At 36.5% G+C, this 21856-nt stretch overlaps 1 protein-coding gene and 1 long non-coding RNA gene across 3 annotated transcripts; both read right to left on the reverse strand.

Moving 5' to 3' along the window:
• Window positions 1–2530: 2530 nt before the first annotated feature.
• On the reverse strand, window positions 2531–4759 carry LOC129924651 (myb-like protein X). The gene is made up of 2 exons (XM_056021119.1): window positions 4406–4759; window positions 2531–4302 (listed from the first exon to the last, which is right to left on the reverse strand). The coding sequence occupies exons 1-2, from the start codon at window positions 4757–4759 to the stop codon at window positions 3055–3057; spliced, it is 1602 nt and encodes a 533-aa protein (XP_055877094.1). The 3' UTR covers window positions 2531–3054.
• Window positions 4760–10411: 5652 nt separating this feature from the next.
• On the reverse strand, window positions 10412–19275 carry LOC106056670 (uncharacterized). Of its 2 annotated transcripts, none has more exons than XR_001215735.2 (3): window positions 19146–19275; window positions 11645–11758; window positions 10412–10610 (listed from the first exon to the last, which is right to left on the reverse strand). It is a non-coding gene; the product is annotated as an uncharacterized LOC106056670 (long non-coding RNA). The 2 variants fall into 2 exon arrangements; XR_008776745.1 differs by having other exon boundaries at window positions 19123–19260.
• Window positions 19276–21856: the final 2581 nt, after the last annotated feature.

Raw genomic sequence — 21856 nt, forward strand, 5'->3', positions numbered from 1 at the left:
TACCCGATGGAGTAAATCACAGTGTCTGTCCAGATTCACAATTTAAATAAATAGAGGTTTCATCAGGGCTGGTGTTACCCGATGGAGTAAATCACAGTGTCTGTCCAGATTCATAATTTAAATAAATAGAGGTTTCATCAGGGCTTGTGTTACTCAATGGAGTAAATCACAGTGTCTGTCCAGATTCATAATTTAAATAAATAGAGGTTTCATCAGGGCCCAATTCTCGAAAACGGCTCTAAAGATTTTCATAGAAATTTCACACTGACACTTTTCGTTGAGTAAAGATTTACTAGCTCGTTGGCCATACTGAGAAAGGTCTATTTTGGCCATTATAATTTACCACTAATCCAGGTCTGTTATTTAGAAATAATATGTTATGTTCAGGGTGGCGGGATTTGTGCTTATTGTGTTATTTCTCTACTAAAATTCGCCTGCACCCCCACCGGATCCGCCAGTGTTCTACATAGAAACATAAAACTTCCTTCAGCTTTGAATACCATGATATTGCGTAGTAACTTTCCCAGGTATTACACTATGAATTCTGGAACTTAATTTATACGTTGTATGTTAACTTAGCTTAAATGATGAACTTACTTAGAAACTTACTAGATTTATTTCGTTTAATAGTGTTAAAAAATTAAAGACTAACTTTTCATTTCACAACAAGAATTGTAATACAAGTCTGATATAAGCATGAATGACCTAAGCAGCTGGATTATCTAACTGAACGGTATCGAAATGAACTTTCGATGGAGATTAAGAACCTTTGATTCGAGATTTCTTTGGAGCTGAGTTGTTTAACGCTAACAAGAAAAGCATTCAAAAAACTTTTTGTTTAAATCCTAAAGCTTATACGAAGTGCAAATGTATCAATTAGTTTGGATCAGTCGTGCAATTAAATTTGTAATAGATCTAAATTGTCAACAATAAATGCTGCGATTAGAAATATTTTTTACCAATTGTTTTGGTTTAGTGCTATTTCTTGCTTTTTGTGATGAACTGGCCGAAGGATTGTATTAATAATTTGATGAATTCATATGAAATGAAGAAAGAAACATCTCTCTGTATTTTCTTCAAACTTCTTTAATGACTTCTTCAACTTTCACATCAAATTAACTTCTTAATTCAATAACAACTTGACACTTCATAAATAAAACTTAAAGATACATAAAACTTCACTTAGTATAACTTCAACTTCAATTACTAAAACTTTACTTAATGGACCCGCTAATATCACAAAACTTATTACTAATCAAGAACTAAGCGAGGACCATCGCTCTACAAGAACTACTACTATGCGAGGACCCCCGTCTAACTGACTTTCCCCTTATTTATACTTTCTTTGATCGTACGTTCCAGAATCATGGAACCTTCTCCGTTAATTATTTTAGTAACTTTGACCTTCTAGAAGCTGACGTATGCTATTTTTTCCTTTAACCTCTTTCTTTGATTGGATATCTAAAATTAACTTGTTTACGCTGGACACTTGCACTGGTTTGAACTTGCTTCTAGAAACTGGTCGAAATAGGTCACAGACTCGACTCGTGACATTACCCCCTTGCCTTTTTAGCATTTTGTATGCAATATAAAATGCGTAAAATAACATTATTTCTATTATAATATATGCACACAAAAATCTAAAACAAATTGTTCCTATAAAGTACAGAACTGGTAATTCAAATAATTGTTGCATTACATTTACATTATTCAAAATATTGTACGTATTCAGCATATATAATTAATATTATAGAAAATACATCTTAGTTCCACACATCACTTGTCTCTACATAATATTTGAGCATGAGTTTTTCTAACTTTTGTAACTCAAGAAAATATCAAAATTATACAACTTCACAATACTGAAAAATACATGTCATCTCATCATATTACTTGCTAATACAGAATATCTGAATATTAACTTACTTTTCAATATATGAAATCTAAACATGTACAATGTCAAATTACTCTTTTGGAAAACTATTATAACAACAGTATTAATGCAAATATACTAAGTAATAAACAATTGCATGACATAAGTATTAAAATAAATGTTGACCCAGCTGTACAGTCTTGTTAGATTTGCAACTTCCTTCTTTCCAGGTACTTGAAACAATTCTAGTCTGTCTGTACATTTCTTCTGTTCGGTGACTTGAAACAATTCTAGTCTATCCGTACATTTCTTCTTTCTTGGTTCTTTATAGTTCAAAATACGTTTAACAATATTGTCATGTGTTTTCAGAGAGTTTTGTTCAACTCTGCTGTTGAAAAATGTCACTTTTGGTTTCAATACAAACTTGCTTAGTTTAGCTACAAATGTACGTTGTTTCAATTGGTACAAAATGTCTCTCAGTTCATAAATACGTTTCATTCTAGCTTTAGCTTTAAGCAACATACAACTATTGTCCTTACAATATTCTTTGCTTTTCATATGTTCAAACAAGAACTGTCCAATATCGACACTAAATCTTTCTTTTAGTGACAGTTTACGTTGTAAAACGATTGAACTATAAAACGTTGAGTTTGAATGTTCATGTATGCATTGTTCTAATAAATCCTTTAAGTCTTTCTGCAGTAAATCTCTATTGTGCAAAGTTAGAAAATAAACATTTGAATTGGCAAGTTTGTCAGTTTTTAAGTCAATCACATTGTCTATAAATGTTGATATGTCAGGAACATCATGAAATATCTCAGTATATTCTTCACTTGTATTCAACAGGTCTGTCTTACTTTTCAGCTTTAAATGATCTATGTCAATGTCTTTGATAGATTCAGTTTGTTTTGATGTCGTTGGTAATAGTTCATTTATATTGTCTTCATTTTCCTCTTGAATTGTTTCTAAGCATGTAACATTGTCTTCTAGTTCTTTTGATAAGTTTTCATTATCTGTATCCTCGTTGTATTTTCCAAGCATATGAACATGAAACACTTTGATATATTTGTTATTGTTGATTTTATAAGTTACGTTTGAAATCTTTCTGATGATAGGAAATGGACCTTGCCATGTATAAATCAGCTTGTTTCTCATGTCAGGTAACCATAACTTCACTTTGTCTACTTTTGTTTAAAATTTCTAAACTTTCTGTATTCATTTAATGCTCTTTCATTTTCAATGTTGACTTTAGCTTCTTTAGTTTTTTCACATGGCTGTATCACTGTAATATTTGTATCAAAATCTTGTTGAAATGTTTTCGTTTCTGAGTTATTTTGTTTTGACTTAGACAGTGATTCATTCGAAACAAATATGTTTGAATCTATATTTGATTGACTTTCTTTGGAAGTACTTATGTAACTTTGTTGCTGAGTCATATCACTGTTGTTGCAGAAATTGTCCATCAATGTCAGGCGATTTTCTGTCTTAAAGGTACACGTAAATTGGTTTGATTCGTCAACATTTGAGTCATTTTTGTCTGGTATAATATTTCCACCTTGTTCGTAACTTTGTTCAACTTTCATATTCTGTTCATGAACTTGTTTTCTCTTAGAATTGTTCATTTGACAAACTTGACATTGACTAACATGTTTCTTAACATCTTTTGTAATGCTCGGCCAATAAAATTTGTCAAGAATTCTTTTCTTTGTCCTCGTCACACTCGCTAGTTTGGTATGTAAAAAATTGTGATTCTTTTCAATGATGTCTTGAGTATATTTCAGTGGTAAAATGATTTGTTCAACAAACTCATAGGTATCATAATTAACACTTTTCTTCACAAGTATTCCTTCTTTGAAATAAGGTACATTAAGTCCTGGCTGCTTTTCATTTGTTTGTGCCTTCTTGTACATTCTTGTCAAAGTTGTATCTTTCTTCTGGTCAGCTTTAAATTCTTCATTATTAAATAGTTGAAGTTCAGTAGTATTCTTGTTGTACTCATAAACAATGTAAGGTCCTTCAGTAATGTTTGTCTCTTTTTCTTCAGTTTCATTTCTTTCTTCTTCTTCTTCTTTCTTTAAGTTTTCTTTCTTCTTCTTCTTGTATTTCTTTAAGTTTTCTTTCTTCTTCTTCTTTTCTTTCTTTAAGTTTTCTTTCTTCTTCTTCTTGTATTTCTTTAAGTTTTCTTTCTTCTTCTTCTTTTCTTTCTTTAAGTTTTCTTTCTTCTTCTTCTTTTCTTTCTTTAAGTTTTCTTTCTTCTTCTTCTTTTTCTTCTTTGCGTTTCTTCTCTTCGGCCTCTTTGTCTTCTTGTCTTCTTTTGTCTTCTCTAACCCTTTTTCTTTCTTCTGCCTCTTTGTCTTCTTGTCTTCCTTTTTCTTCTCTAATCCTTTTTCTTTCTTCTGCCTCTTTGTCTTCTCTACGCCTTCTTTCTTCTACCTCTTTGTCTTCTCTACGTCTTCTTTCTTCTACCTCTTTGTCTTCTCTACGTCTTCTTTCTTCTACCTCTTTGTCTTCTCTACGTCTTCTTTCTTCTACCTCTTTGTCTTCTCTACGTCTTCTTTCTTCTACCTCTTTGTCTTCTCTACGCCTTCTTTCTTCTACCTCTTTGTCTTCTCTACGTCTTCTTTCTTCTACCTCTTTGTCTTCTCTACGTCTTCTTTCTTCTACCTCTTTGTCTTCTCTACGTCTTCTTTCTTCTACCTCTTTGTCTTCTCTACGCCTTCTTTCTTCTACCTCTTTGTCTTCTCTACGTCTTCTTTCTTCTGCCGTACGTTTTTGTATATCGTAATTTATTTGTTGAGTGCACCATTCCTCCATTCTTTCTTGTGGGATGTGAAAGGCAGCGACTAATTTGATGTATTCTTTCCACAAGTACGAGACCAAAGCCATTGTAATAGCTTAATAACTTTTCTATTTATAAGTACTGCCTACACTAGCGATGACCGACACCTGTCCACAGGTGAGAGGTTAACTATAGCTGACCTAGTTAAATATCGATCGGTGTCTCCTGTAAGGAATGCAAGTGGTCAGTATTTGTAAACAAACTAGTGTACAACTAACTATAGTAACGTTGCATTCACAGCTTAGTAGATATAGCTTTCACAGCTTGGTAAATGTAGCTTTCACAGCTTGGTAAATGTAGCTTTCACAGCTTGGTAAATGTAGCTTTCACAGCTTAGTAAATATAGCTTTCACAGCTTAGTAAATATAGCTTTCACAGCTTAGTAAATGTAGCTTTCACAGCTTAGTAAATATAAAATGTAAGGTACTGACCTTAAAACAGAAGATTTTTCCCGCAGGACGTTCTCTCTGTCAACTATTATGTGACCTGTTGACTGGAAGTTTCAATCATAAAATACTTTTTCATGAAATGGCAGTAAAATACTTTCGTTGCAATGAATGTACTTCTTGTTGAAGTTTTCTGAAAGAGGCTTTGTCGTTACTAGAGGCTAAGATTTATTTGTTAGAGGCTTTTCCTTTCAAATTCGTAGTACTTGCTAGAATGTGCCGACTTTATTCTTTGGAAATGCAGTATGTGATGCTTGTCTTCGTCGGTGCCTTTATTTATAGATGCCTTTTTTCGTCAGAAGGTGCCAATATATGTAACGTATGTATACTTCGATGTCGCCTTTATTGGTTGATGCCTGTAATCATCGATGCCTTGCCTTATTTATCGGAGGTGTCATAATATGTGACGAACTGGCCGAGCGATTGTATTAATAATTTGATGAATTCATATGAAATGAAGAAAGAAACATCTCTCTGTATTTTCTTCAAACTTCTTTAATGACTTCTTCAACTTTCACATCAAATTAACTTCTTAATTCAATAACAACTTGACACTTCATAAATAAAACTTAAAGATACATAAAACTTCACTTAGTATAACTTCAACTTCAATTACTAAAACTTTACTTAATGGACCCGCTAATATCACAAAACTTATTACTAATCAAGAACTGAGCGAGGACCATCGCTCTACAAGAACTACTACTATGCGAGGACCCCCGTCTAACTGACTTTCCCCTTATTTATACTTTCTTTGATCGTACGTTCCAGAATCATGGAACCTTCTCCGTTAATTATTTTAGTAACTTTGACCTTCTAGAAGCTGACGTATGCTATTTTTTCCTTTAACCTCTTTCTTTGATTGGATATCTAAAATTAACTTGTTTACGCTGGACACTTGCACTGGTTTGAACTTGCTTCTAGAAACTGGTCGAAATAGGTCACAGACTCGACTCGTGACACTTTTAGCTTTCTCAATATGCTATGATCCTATCCCTTGTCTGGACCTGTTGGGAAAATCGGGGGGGGGGGAGGGGGAGGAGATAAAGAAAGGGTTATCTGGATGTTTTAGCTTTTTAAGTATTTATTTTAATAATAAAAAAGTGGGGAACACCACCTCAGTCAAGTACAATTTCCTTCCTTTGTTCGAAATAAGAAACATAATAATTATTTAACAATAGCTAATGAACTTGTTTAATGTTTATATTGATTCTTGCGTTGTCAGGCAAAAGAAATAAGAACTGTCAACCATTTAATGTTTATTAGTATAATACTATTGGTACATTTAAAAAAGTTTATTCACTGACTATTATTGTAGCCCTGCCTTGCACCAGTGCTTGAGATGCGCACTTACGTACTGTTGAACGTAAACAGGAAGACACTAGAATAGAGAGAAGAACAGTGCATCAGGGATTGGGAAGAGTCTGAATGTTTAGAAACTAAGAGGCCAACTTTTGTGCTGCCTGAAGGTTGTAGAAGGGACCTGGAGCGAAGCGGGAAGGCTGTCGTTGGTCCACATTCGGGTATGTAGCAAAGGACTGGTATACTTAGTAGTAAGACTCTGAGGAAGCTTAAGGATGTTATGTGTTTACCCTAGAGAATAAACACAACTATTTATTTCCTGTTAAACTGTGTTGAGTTGCCTGCCTTTTCGTTAAGTGCCTACCCTAGAGTTGCAACAATTGGTGTCGAAGTTGGATTTAGCAGCTCAACAAAAGGAAAGAATGACAACGCTGAGGAAGCAAGACGAGCTGAGCTACAAACAGTTAAAAGAGGAGCTCCGAGTCAGGGAGCTAAGGATCTTCTGTGCCAGAGAAAAGATGAGAGAACGCCTTCGACAAGCCTTGCTGGACGAAGATGAAGATCCGAACTCGTATCTGTTCGAAGCACAACCAGATATCAGAGAGCTCATGAGTACTGTGATAGATCAGATGAACTCGTTCCAGGTACAGTTGGGTACCAAGCTGAAAGAGGTCAACGAGCAGATCTGTACTATGATTAAACAGATAGGTCTCATTACCTCGCTGAACGGGACTGATGAAACGTTTGATACTGTGATGAGCAAGACCGACAACCAGATGACTACCATGTCGACATGTATAAACAATCCGTTACACAACGTAGATGCCGTTGATGGTAGCGCTGTCTATGACTGTAATAGCGAGCCGTGCAAGCTTGGCTCCTACGACAAGAATCCTGACATTTGTTGTGAAAGCGCTGAGCATAGATCTGATCATGTTATCGTGATTTCTGCCTACACACAGACGTTCAACAACAACAAGACCGCCTCGAAGGGAGCGTGCGAGCACCGGAAGACTTGCCAACAAAGTATTTGTCCTGATACTAGTATCAGCAAGAGAAGCGCTGAGGGTGGTGCAGCAGACGGACACCTGCACTGACCAACCGTGAACATGTTTCTTTTCTGGAAGAAAAGACTAAGGTGGGGGTAGTGTTGTAACCCTGCCTTGCACCAGTGCTTGAGATGCGCACTAGCGCACTGTTGAACGTAAACAGGAAGACACTAGAAGAGAGAGAAGAACAGTGCATCAGGGATTGTGAAGAGTCTGAATGTTTGGAAACTAAGAGGCCAACTTTTGTGCTGCCTGAAGGTTATAGTAAGGACCTGGAGTGAAGCGGGAAAGGCTGTCGTTGGTCCACATTAGGGTTACGTAGCAAAGGACTGGTATACTTAGTAGTAAGATTCTAAGGAAGCTTAAGGATGTTATGTGTTTGCCCTAGTGAATAAACACAACTATTTATTTCCCGTTAAACTGCGTTGAGTTGCCTGCCTTTTTGTTGAGTGCCTACCCTAGAGTTGCAACACTATTGTACATTTGGACATTAAAACTAATATGAATTACAAGCAATTTGAATCAGTACAACTATATTCTCAATATCATTATTTTACATTCAAGTAACAACTCATTGTTTCTTTCTTTTCTTTTCCCAAGTAACCAATGCTCCGCTCATTGCTATAAAGATTAAGATATGTCGATAGGTTTGTGCATAATGTGTGTGTGTTGACGATTTTCCAGTTCTATTTTCTAATAAAAAGGTTACAGAAGGCTGGCAGATTTTTAACATGGCAAGGGAGACCAAACTACAACAAATATATTCTATTGAGAAAGGCGCAGTTAAGGCCCTTGTACGCTTGAATTTGTGAGGCTGATTTTCTTTTCGTTGTTACTTTTTTTTTTCTTTTATACAGCATTGGGTTTCAAATGTTTTTTGACGCTGTCTTTATAAAGTTCTCCAGCTGCCTGTAAGGATAAGCTATTATTGTAATAAACTAGAATAGGCTATTAACGAGTTGATGTCAGACCATGTGAGCTTTATTATAGCTTGCAATTTATTTGCACTGTAAAGGGTGTGAAATATTTTTTGAACAAGAGGGACGAATGCAGTCATCTTGGTAAACGTATTTGCGTCTTGCTGAGTTGCGGTGAATATTAGCGCTCGATAAAACAGAGATCTATCGTCATAGACAACCTGAACACTGAAATGCAACGTCGCAGCCTGTGGACAATCTAGAACAACAGCGTGTTTCCACGTCACTGGTCTGTACTACGTGGCAACGAACTATTGGTCTCCACTGCTAACAGGTTGCAACGTTTAAGGTCAGTGTTCAGGCCTTTCATAATGAATGGTCTTGACACGTCCACCAGTCTATGAAGTCAGAGGATATTTGTACAAGTTCTTTACATGCCCTCGTCTGAGTCAAAACGTTGATTTGGATCAGCGGATCACTGGCAGTAGCTGAAATCAAAAATACGATTAGCAGCATCATAAATTAAATGTATTTGCTGGATCTGTTGGTGATGAAACTACAGATGTCTTTGGACGTTCGATTTGTTGATGGCTATTGTATTGGAGAAGACTTCTTTGGTTTTCATCCTGTTGTTTCAACAGACGCACTGTCTGTGTCTAACGTCATTGTCAGAGAATACATTATGTACACTCTAGACATAGACAAACTACTCGGCCAAGGATATAATGGCAGCCCCGTGATGTCTAGCATACAGAACTATGTTCAGGCAAGAGTTCGTGAAAAATATCCAGAATCAGCCTTTGTCCCTCTCGCGTCTCACAGACTTATCCTTGTTATCACTGACCTGAATAATGTTTCAGATATACGTCATGCTGTTGGTGTCATCAAGAAGGTTATCTATTTCTTTCGTAACAGTTCCAAGCTGGAGCGTTGGTGCTAAAGTTACCTCTCTTAACAAAGTGGTCTCTCTATAGCACCTCAGAAGTCTCATTGACTTAATCAAATACCAACTTGACCATGCCGCGTAACACTTCAGGGATGGCATCCAGAGTAAGGCGAGACTGTTGGCAGTCTTGGTATTGAATTGGTGCTTCCAAGAATTAGCAGTTGACAGACACACCGAGCTAAAACCAATTGTTTGGATTTGGGATTTATTACAGAACACGTCATTCCGTATCTTGATTCGTTAGTTTCTTCATTAACGTTTCGTATTTTAAGAAATAATAATTCTCAGCTCATCCTGTTTTGTCTTCATCCTAAACCGATACAAGAGCTGGAACGTTAAGGAGACTCTCAGCACTGTACACGATAAGCGTTCATCCACAGCTTTTTCCATCACGATTAGAAGCAATTCATTATTTAAGTTATTGACAGTTTTGGCAGCCACAGTCGATCATTGGCTGTATCTGTTTGATCGACCTCAGGGAGCCACGGACCGCTCTGAATAACTCAACAACCTGTACAGTAAATAGTTTTTCAAATGTTTGTTTTATTTCATGAAAGTATTTACAGTGCACTTAAAATCGCATAAGGATGGGGACCCAAGGTTGCACCAGTTCTTTTCTTTAATATTCTCCGTAACAAGAAAGTCGACGCTACAACCTTGAGCCATAGGTGGCAACTGCACTCCCTATAAAAAATCTTGCTTGACCTCATGGTCAGGGGGGGGGGATACATAAAGCTGCAGTGATTGAAAATGGAAATAATCCTCACCAAATGTTATCATAATTATTTATTATTTTATTCGATGTCATTAATTGTTTTTTAAACTTTTTATTTAATGTCAACAAAATACCATTATGATTCAACCATCTGTTAATGCCATCAATTAAATTTTGTAGTAAATATCTTTAAAATTCCATTGTTGGTTATTTAATTTATAAAAAAAAATGTCCAAACATTAGGTGTACATCAGTTGTAGTAAAATATTTGTGTAACAAAGTTGTTTGTGTCTTCCTTAATCAAAAGACTCAATGACATTTAAGTTATTTTTATTTCACTTTATTACTTATCATAGACATCCAATTAATTTTGATTGAAGGTTGTTTCTAATTCGTCAATCTCTACGACCGAATGCAGCCACTTGTACATACGGGGCTGGGTCTACACCATCGACTGGACTGAACGTTGTCTGACCTTCATCCCCGTCCTCAGGGTCAGCTGGACCATAGCCTCCATCTTGTTCTAGCAAGGAAAAAAATAATAAAGATTAAAATCGGACCAACCCGAAAATTCAAGAATCATTTATCTCCCCTTTCTCCACACAACTTATTCCTCCTACACACACTAACACACACATACAATATATCCTAAATACAATATATGGGTATTCTTTGAATTTTATTTCAGCTTATTATCGAAATATTTGAAATTGATGCTTTCAAACAAGATCAAATTTTTTATCAAGTTTTGAAAATTATTTTAGTGAGGTTATAAATTCCGTTTTAACTTTTAGGTAGATCAAATTATTAAAATTAAATTGTGCAAAAAAAAAAGCTATTAAATATATATACTGTGTACTTGCTCCTACTCTATTCGCTATCTTCTTTGACGTAATGCTGGGTCAAGGCTTGGTTCAGACGGCAATGTGTTCAATCTTCGTCTACTATCCCAGTTCTCCTAATCAAATGTACAGACCCCTAGTCACAACAAAACCGATTCAAGACAAACAATCCTCCGTCGATAACTCCAGTTACTTTACACATCAACACACTCGCTCAGTTACTTTACACATCAACACACTCGCTCAGTTACTTTACACATCAACACACTCGCTCAGTTACTTTACACATCAACACACTCGCTCAGGTCAGTTTCACCTCAAAGCATAAACAAAATTCAAAAAGTTCTCACGTGGAAAAAAAAAAGGTCAGTCGGGGGGAACAAGTTTACAACACTAGATATATATATATATATAATATAAAAAATGTTTGCACTATTTTGAAATTGATCCCCTGAACCTCCGATTAAAAGTCCGTTGCTGGGCCGACCTTAAACCGATTTCACCGATAGCTTCAAATAGGGTCCCGCAATTTTTAATGCCGGTCCTGCTTTGAAGGTTGCTTGCGTAACACTGCCTTTTGGGATAAAGCTAAGATTACTTTAGAACCAAATATATTGTAGTACTCATATTATAGTTAATTCTCTTTAGCATGGCAATGGATAGTGTCCAACGCTCGGTGATCCCTAAAGCCAGGTCTGTTTATAACTACACTTACCGTAACCACTAACAGTTGTTAAGCTTTCAAAGAGAAGGCAAGAAGCGAGCAAGAAGACGACAACTTTCAGGACCATGGCTGATCGTTGGCAATTCAAGAGTGATGGAAAAGTTCCTGAAACGAAATAAATAATCTCTCATTGAATTCATTTTATGTAAAAGAAGTCACTTTAAAGAGTGAAACTGTAGGACTGTATGTGAGCAGGGGGTTAGGATCAGCGGAGAATTTTCTGAATGACACTGAGGTGTGAGAATGTTTGTTAAAGTGTGTGAAAGAGAGATTGGAACTGTGTAAGAGTGTGGGGAAAAAAATGGAATTGGGTGTAAGTGTCTGCAAAATGTCACTAATAACAAAAATTAAACCAGAAAAAAGTAAGTTGAACTTAATGGCAAATAGAAATAAAATATTTTCATTCTGTGTTGACTTAAGCAAGATGCTTACATCTTAAAAACATTTCTGAATAGTGCCTGCTCAAGAAGATTAATTCAATTATAATACTAGCAAATTTTTAATTATTGTTTAATATTTTAAGCCAGTGATGCTCAAAAAAAAAGGACAACGGGTCAGATTTGGCCCGCGACGTGGTTTAATCCGGCCTTCTGAAGCTTCAGCACAAAGTGTAGAAAAAGCCTTCCGTTGTAAAAAAAAAAGTTTAAAAAAAGTATCTTTATCTATGTTAGAGTCCTCACGTTTTCTCTGAAGGATTGGTACCATGAACTTTAACACATTAATGTAAAATCTAGCGTCTACTTTTGTGTGGAACGTGATAATAAACATATTTGTTTTATAAAGAAAATGTGGATGTTTTGAAAACATGCAAACTGCATTATAAAACGAATATGTGGGAATTGATGCACTAACGGCTCCAGAAGTTTGGATAGGGGCATTTTTTTCCAAACCCTAACACCCAGTAAACCCTAAACCTAAACATAAACGCGTGTACACCATACTTATAATGGCGCAAGAGTTTGGACACGCAAGAAGAAGTAAAGGAAAGATCACTCTTCGATTTCTGCGGACTAGAGTTACTGTACGAAAAAAAAAAGAGGGGGGAAGAACAATTAGTATTCCCCCGTCACAAAATAGCAGGGCCGGCTTTAACCTTTGTGACCAAGAAAGATCACTCTTTTTTTTATTTCTACCCCACGTAAATTTAGCGGCGAAAAAAGAGTTGGGGGGGGGGTGGGGAGAAACAAGTAATCTACTCTGTATTCACCCGTCACTAAATAGCAGCGCCGGACTTAACCATTGTGGGGCCTTATGTGAAACGGATTTCGCGGGGCCAAGTTTGGGTAGGGATACGGATAATAAGTGAAAATGAAGAGTTTGTATTAGAAAATAAATTCGTCTTTGCATTTTATTCAATCTTTACTACATAAAGAATTACTTCACTAGTCTTGCGTGTAGCGAAGTCATTCAGTATATCATAATAATTCTGTTTCCTACATAGATCACGCTCAATAGCAATAATTACCAAATGATTCAATCTATCTACGAGAATTGTTGACCTCAAGTAATTCTTTGTTTGAGGCGCGAGAAGCTTCTTTCACTAGATTCCACAATTACGGGTATTGCATAATGCCGTTTTTTTTAATCGTGCGTAGGATTGGATTGGCGTTTCCCATATTAAATGACACCCCAAATTGACCATATTCGTCTATAATTTCAGGAGATTTGTATGAGTTTTCAAAAGATTTTAATAATTTCGGATATTTCCAGGACTTTTTCGTATATTTTGCAATTTCAGGAGATTTCCAGGACCTCCTGTTAAATCGAAGGGAGGCCGCGGGAAATCTGTTATAAGTTATAAAATGGTTTAATTTAATAATTTATACACCTAAAATTAGCGCGGGTCCTATAAAAGTGCGGGTCCCGCTGCGGTCGCATAGGATGCAGTGGCCTAAGGTCGGCCCTGCAAAATAGCGGCGTATGCTACGCCGCCGGTCGTCTAGTATACTATAAAGCAGAAAATAAGGCGTATGTATGTATATATGTATGGGTGTGTGTCCCGCATAGAAGTCAAAACCGTTTGATAAAACTTGGCATAAATGTTCATTGGATACTAACCTTCAAATTTGTGTTTCAAAAGTTTTTTTACATAAATTCGTTCCTTATATCCAATTCATTTCGCGCCCCATTCATTAGAATTGCTAAAGTTATCTCTCTTTTCACTTTTAACAAATCGGGTAAATCCGTTCCCAAAGAATTTTATATTTGACCATAATTTGACTAGACAGATAACTTGCATATTGCTGATGTAGTCAGTGGCGTCACTAGGGGGGGGTGCGGTCCGCACCGGGTGACACCCGTTAGGGGGGGGGGTGTCACTCAAGTAAAAAAAATGCATGTGGATAACTGACAATTATAAAAAAACAACCGACATTGGCCAAATATTGGCACATGTTACTCACGATTAATAAATAGATCTATATACTTTCTTTTTTCGTTTCGACTAAACATATTATATTTTTTTATGAATTTTTTTCAAAAGGTTTAAAATGCTTTATCATACTTAATATATCAAGGAAAATGTGAAACCTTACTTTCAGGTGTTTACCAGCTGCATATATGTATAAGAACACTGCTTTAATAAAAAAAAAATGTTTTAATGGAATCTATTGAATTTGTAGCTAGCACCGTGATATCAGGATGCCGACCAATAGACACTGTTTGACAAAGGATGACACTCTTCAGCCATAAAATATTATTGAAATCTCACATTGGAAAGTAAATAAGTGGCTATTGAGATTTCTGAAGATGATGATGTTATTTCATTTTTCTGTAAATCCGGCTAAAAATACAATTGCCAACGAAAACAGAAAAATATTTTTTTAATGGGGGGAGGGAGGGGACGGGGGTGACACCCTGGGCTGACTGCATCGGGTGACACCCATCCTAGTGACGCCACTGGATGTAGTCACTGATATTGTGCATTAGAAACAATTAAAGAAAATAATAATGTTATAAGTAAAGCGAATGCATGAATTCATGAACAAAAAAAGAAAAAAAAATATTATGAATGGAGCTAAAAATAGCTAATTAACCTGAATTCAATTTAAACATTGGCGAACGAATGTAGATCTATGTAAAAATGCTTTAGAAAAAAATAATTTGAATTTTAATTTGATTAAAATATGAAATGAATGGACTATAATTAATATGTTCATTTGTTTAATTATAAACTATAATTATATCACCTTAGAGTGGAATTAGAGTTTTAGACCTAGTAATAGAGGGATGTGTAACATTTCTCGTAATGTCTAATGATAGAATGTTCGTCAGGAATTCTAAATTCGCAGATATGAGAACGAATTTATGTAAAAATGCATTTGAAATACACATGAGAAGCTTAATTTTATTAAATAATGAAATCAATAAACTATAATTTGTATTTTCACTGGTCAAAGTAAAAAACTATCTGCGCAAAGTGTAGCTGCTAAAATTAGATCTAGAACTAGATCCTTTCGATCTTTTCATGTAAATATGGTAAACATAGCCTAGATCGATGAAGTTATAATGCTTTCATAGAGTTTGTCAACTTTTTTTTAGGGTCTAAGTTTGTTTTAGGCCTACATTACATACACTACGGTCTAAGTTAGTACCCAAGGAACATTTATGGCAAGTTTTATCAAGATTGGTCAAACGGTTTTGATTTCTATTCGTAACATACATACATACGCCTTACTTTCTACTTTATAATATAGATATGGATGTAAATCCATTTTGCAAAACTACTTTTATTTTCATGGAGAAAGAAAAACTTGAAAGGAACATTAGCTAAGTTTATATACATTCGTCATCCTATTAAAAAGGAACTCTTGAATAATGTTTTACTTGAAAAATAATCTAATATGAATTTACAGGCGCTTACTACAATGCTAATACAACAGATTTGTTCCTTAAAAAGATAAGATACCCCACATATTTAGATTTAGGCTTTGAAGATCGCCGCCCAAAAAAAAAAAACTATTCGAAAAATAATATTTAAAAAAACTGATTTGTAATTGATACATTTTGTTCAATAGGCATGTTTGTAAGTTTGTTTTGTTACAGAGCTATAATTCAAAGCTCTAAACAAAATAAATTCGGACGTGAGATGAGAAATTACGTGGACCAATTAGATTCTACTCTAAACTTTTTGCCTTGTTTAGGATCCAAGTATATATTATGATTTATAGTCCCAAAATTATTTATGCAATAGAAAAATATCAGTATGAGTAAAGGTTGGAAAAAGGTGACTAGGAAATAATATTTGGGTTCAGAAGACAATTTAATTATTACTCGTTTCTCTCCCCCACCCCACTCCCCGCAAATATATATATATATATATATATATATATATATATATATATAAATGTGTGTGTGTGTGTAGACACACACATAATTAATCTTTATTACATTCTGACCCTTCATTCTTTCGGAAGACGTTTATTTGTTGTACCCTACAATAGGTTCTTCCTGGTGTTAGTGGGAAAATTGTAGACTCCCAGCCATTGCCAGCAAGGGGGTCTGGGGGAGCATTGTGAGCTGCCATAGCGCGTGGCCTAGCACTATTTCCGGTACTGAAAGCAAAATGCATATTCTTAGCGTAGCCATTGCCAGCAAGGGGTCTGGGGGAGCGCTGTGAGCTCCCATAGATTGGGGTATAGCACTATTTCTGGTATAGAAAGCCAACAAAATACATATCTGAGGTATCTACAGTGCATTATCATGCTATTAAAAGTTTTATTTCAAAAACCGTATGTGCTATTGTTACTGACTAAGATCCTCCCGCGTCGTTCGGCGCATTTGGCGACAAGGTGCTTCCACAAAAATCTGTCACTGGCAATGTCTGAAGCCTCTTCCCACCTGCTCTGAGGACCTCCATGAAAGTGTGGCACCAAGTTGTACTAGGATGTCCCTGTTTGCGTTTTTCTCGTAATGGCCTCCATGTCATCGCAACTTTTATTATGCGTTATTCATTTTGTCGAGAACATGTCCCGCAAACCTCATGCGACGCTCTGTCACAACCTTATTAAAGGGTCGACTCTTTGTTCGGAATAGGATTTCCTTGATTTAGACCCGATCTCTTATCTTATCTTCTTATCTTATATAATACAGACGTTACTTCAAAAAAGAAGATGATTACGTCCTACGCGTCATGCATTTAGTCATGCATATTAACCAATGACTTAAATTCTGCCAAGTCACTGGTTTTCCTGGCTAGCTCAGGCAACCCATTCCATGCTCTAATAGCACTAGGGAAGAAGGAGTATTTGTACAAATTTGTCCTAGCATATGGGACAAGGAATGTGCCTTTATCTTTGTGTCTTTCAGAGTATTTTATTAAATTTTGTTTTTGTATTTGAAGATTATGGTTCAGTGTTTTATGTATGATTGCTACTTTACTTTTGAGCCTTCTGTCCTGAAGGCTTTCTAAATTTAGTGATTTTACTAAAGGTGTTACTCTAGTCAAATGTGAATATTCGTTTGTTATGAATCTCACTGCTCTATTTTGTGTCTGTTCCAGTTTCTTAATGTTTTCTTGAGTTGAGGGGTCCCAAACGGAGGATGCATATTCTATTATTGGCCTAACCAAGGTTAAGTAACATTTTAGTTTTATGTTCTTATTTGATTTATAGAAATTTCTTTTTATAAATCCTAATGCTTTGTTTGATTTTTTTGTAGTTTCATCAATATGTGGATTCCATGATAGTTTTTCATTTATTATAACACCTAGGTATTTTGCGTTTTTAGTCTGTGATACTGGTTTGCCATGAATAAGATAAGTGGAATTAATTTGTTTTAGTTTTTTTGTTACTCTTAACAACTGACATTTTTCTGGGTGGAAAGACATGCTCCAATTTGATTCCCATTTCTGTAATTCATCTAATTCTCTTTGTAAAATATCTGTGTCTTGTGTTGTTTTTATTGTTCTATATATTATGCAATCGTCTGCAAATAATCTGACTTTTGTTCCTGAACTAATGCAATTTGGTAAATCATTTATGTAAATTAAAAATAGTAGTGGACCCAAGACTGTACCTTGAGGTACACCTGAGTTTACTGTTATCGGTGTTGATTTAGAGCCATTTATTATTACAGTTTGTTCTCTCCCTATCAGAAAGTCTTTAATCCACTGATGCAGTGGACCATTAATGCCGAAATATTTTAATTTTTTAAGCAAACTATGGTGGTGAACTTTGTCAAAAGCCTTAGAAAAATCTAGTAAGATAGCATCTATTTGTTCACTATTATCTAAACCTTTTGAACTCTATAACTGACTCCTAAAATCTGTCTTAGCCAGCTTTGTTGAGCCACATTTAGTGTTTTTCAATTTCGGCAGATGTCTAATTACTGCACTTTATTAATCTAGTCCAGCCACTGGTAGAAATGTGTAACCTCTCTTGGCTACGCTCTTGGAATTAGGTGACTGAAGTTTGCTATAGATTTTATATCAAAAAAGGAAGTTTTATCGTACAAATCAGCTGTTTTGGGGGTTTTAAACTAAAAAAAAAATATTTTAAAATTCAAATCCCCATTTAGAAACGGTCATAGAATTTGGTGACAGTAGTTGGCTTTAGAATAATATTGAAGAGAGAGATTTTCAACTGCGAAACCCCCTTGGCTGTGCTGGGACAAGTAATGATCTAGTATTAAAATCTCACCTAAAATAAACAAAATCAAGCAAAAAATCCCCAAACCCCAACCCTCCTGGATACGCCCATTATAAACTATGTTGCCATATTTGACTATTCTGTTTTAAAACGTCATGTTTTCGTCTGGAAAGGGGAGAGGGCGGTAGAGTGAAAACGTTAATCTTCGCTCCTTTTTATAATTTCTGCATATTATTGCATTTGGCATTAAAGAATTTGAGATCAGAGTGTGTGTGCAACATAATATACGAATGGGTTAAAACATCAATATGTAGCTTATATCATATTTATATTCAACAAATGTTGTTCATAAACTATGATTTCTCCATAAAAATAGGACCGCCCCTTCACTCAGAGGACTGGGGTGGGGAGGGCAGTACAAGCAATCGCCCCCCCCCCCCTCAACGTATCGGCTAAGTTACCAGAAGTGTAGCGACATAATATAAAAATTATAAAGTAGTTCAACTAATTTTGTTCACAAACTATGATTTCTGAATAATAGTAGGACCGCCCGCTCCCCCCCCCCCCCACTCAAAGGGTTTAGGTTGAAAGGCAGTAGATATATTCGCCTGTAGGTGACTACAGACATAAAGATTAGTACGTCCTAGTTCAAATCTGCCGGACGCAAGAAAATGGAGGCATGCAGGGTTCGAACCACTGTGGTGACAGTCCGAAGTGCATACCTCACGACCTTTTATTACAAAATAAATATAACATAATAAGGTGGCGATCACAAGATCACTGTCTTCGAGAATGTCGTCTGTGAAGAAGATTTCGAAAGGAAGTGGCATTGATATTAAAATAGATTTTAATTACGATTGTGAAAAAAAACACTGTTATTACCAGAACGAGCCTACTGTACTAACTGTAATGTATCTGTAGAAGTTCAAGCTGATCAGGTGTTAAAACTGAATAATCCTTTCTTATATACAAGTTCTAACTGAGATTTTTAATTTAAAAATGTATATTAGGACCACGTTTAGGATTAAATGTTGCCACAGGGTTTTTAACTCCTCGCAATCAAGACAAGAGTTTTATTATTTTTTTATCTTATCTCTGAGGGTAAAGCGAACGTGTGGTTAAAATCATGTTTTTTATTGACTTAATTACAATTTTATTTTTTTTTATGACAGTTTCTATTTATCTTTTGATTTAGGATGAAGTTTTTTTTTTCTTTTGATGCTTTCTTAAAGTTTGTTTAGTATAACCAAAATACTGATTACGATTACTGTATGAAAATAAGAATCTGGATAGAAAATAGTCAATGCACTAGCACATCCAAGAAGTTGAACGAAAGGCCTCGGAGAAGCTTGGGTTAGTTAGAAAGCTGGCCAGCACAAAGTGGGGCGCCCGAGCTGACATGCAACGCACACTGTACATAGGGAGTGTCCGCTCGCAAATCGAATACTTACTGCCAGTCCAAGTCTATGTGAGCAAAACGGCCCTTGAATCACTAGCTAAGTACAGGCCCAGGCATTACGGTTCATAACTGGCACCTTTAGGACGAGCCAAACATGCGCTGCAGAAATAATGTGTAACGTGCCTCCTCTCGGCCTGAGAGAGGGCGATACAAGTAGTTCTGGAGCGCTATAAAGGGGGCGATCCAGGGCTCCCCACCCATTTGCTAGTCAGTCGGTGGAGAGAGAGAAACAGGATCCAACGGAAATCATTCATGCACATTGCGTCAAATTTGAGTGTGGGGGGAAAGTCACCTTTGGTCAAAAAGGCACCGCAAATAACATCCGCCTATTTATTGGAGTTGTCATCTTTATGCAGTGGGTGCGTAACGAGGCAGCTGATGCTCTAGCACGAGAAGGAGCGCTGGCCGTGCCTACTGTCGTAGCCCCAAGTACGTTTAACCAAGCAACGACATTAATCCGAGAGCGGGTACATGACAAGTGGTTGAAATCCTGGGATGGCTCCAACAAAACCCGTGGAGTTTGACAGCCCGGACCGCGACGACTCATGATGGAGGCTAAAAAGGTCGGAACAATCTATCATTGCGCAGTGTAGAACGGGGCACTGCCCTGTTGGTGCTTATTTTGCCCGGTTCCGGACAAATTTTGATGCCCGTTGCCGACACTGTGGAGAGTCAGTGGAAACAGTGGCGCATCTCTTGCAACAGTGTCAGCAGCCCCGAGAGCTGCGGGATAGTTTGTCTTCAGAGTCACTTGACCTGTTTGGGAGCTTAAAGACACTACGCCTAACAGCAGAGTTTCTCGCCAAAGCTCTACGGGAGGACTGATCCTTCCAGCCTTGCCACCAATTTGAGTTCATCTCAAGATCCGCTAGTGGTCTAGTGTTAGATCTAGATGTCCATATCATGAAAATACCAATAAATAATTGCTCAAGTATGCATTTTTCGCTGTCCGAATTGGTAACATCGTTCTTTCAAGCAGCTGACGGAGTTAAACTCAGGCGTTTGATGTCCAGTTGAAACCAAATATTGAGTAGTCAATGGGGTTTTGAGTCTAAACTTCCCTCCAGTGGAGTTTGAAGATAAAAAATACCTCTTCAATATTAAAAAAAAAAGCAAATTACACAATTTAAAATCTATGGGCGTAGCCAAAGGGGTTTTGAATTTAAACCCCCAGCCAGAGGTTACAAATTTCTACCAGTCGCTGGGCTTCATTAATAAAGTGCAGTGAAAAGTCATCTTCCGAAATTGAAAAACACTAAATGTCTCTCAACAAAGTTGGCTAAGACGGATTTTAGAAGTCAGTTATAGAGATTGGGTCTCAATCACGGAAATCCTATGCCGAACTTGGAGTCGACCCCTTAGTAAGGTTGTAACAGAGCGTCACATGAGGTTTGCGGGAAATGTTCTCCAACAAAATAAATTACGCTTAATAAGAGTTGTGATGACATGGAGGCCATTAAGAGGAAAGCGCAAACAGGGACATCCTAGTACAACTTGGCGCTACACTTCCATGGAGGCCCTTTGAGCAGGTAGTAAGAGGCTTCAGACATTGCCAATGACAGATTTTTGTGGGAGCAGCTTGCCGAACAGTGGGCCTAACGACGGGGGAGGATCTAAGTCAGTAAGAATAGCACATTAGGTTTTTGAAATAAAACTTTTTAATAGCAGGAATATGCATTGTAGATACCTCAGATATGTATTTTGTTGGCTTTCTATACCAGAAATAGTGCTTGGCGGAGGGGCTTCGCACCACGCTGGGTGAGCTCTTAGCGCTCCAACAGATCCCCTTGCTGGCAATGGCGGGGAGTCTACAATTTTCCCCATAACTCCAGGAAGAACCTATTCAGAGGGCACAATAAACGTCTTCCGAAAGAATGAAGGGTCAGAATGTAATAAAGATTATGCACACACACACCACACACATATATACATATAAATAATTTTTTTCGAGGTGAGGGGGGAGAAAAACATACCCCCAAACCCCCCCCCCCGAGAAAAAAATTAGAAATGAGAAATCCTCTCTCTATATATATATCTATCTTTCTCTCTCTTTCTCTTTCTCTCTTAATCTATCTCTCTCTTTCTTAGATATTAACACATTGACATATATATATATACTTACAGAGACAAGATCTATGTATTATTGTTTCACAGTGC

The sequence above is a fragment of the Biomphalaria glabrata genome, chromosome 2 (assembly GCF_947242115.1).
Source record: "Biomphalaria glabrata chromosome 2, xgBioGlab47.1, whole genome shotgun sequence".
In the NCBI taxonomy this organism is placed as follows: domain Eukaryota; kingdom Metazoa; phylum Mollusca; class Gastropoda; family Planorbidae; genus Biomphalaria; species Biomphalaria glabrata.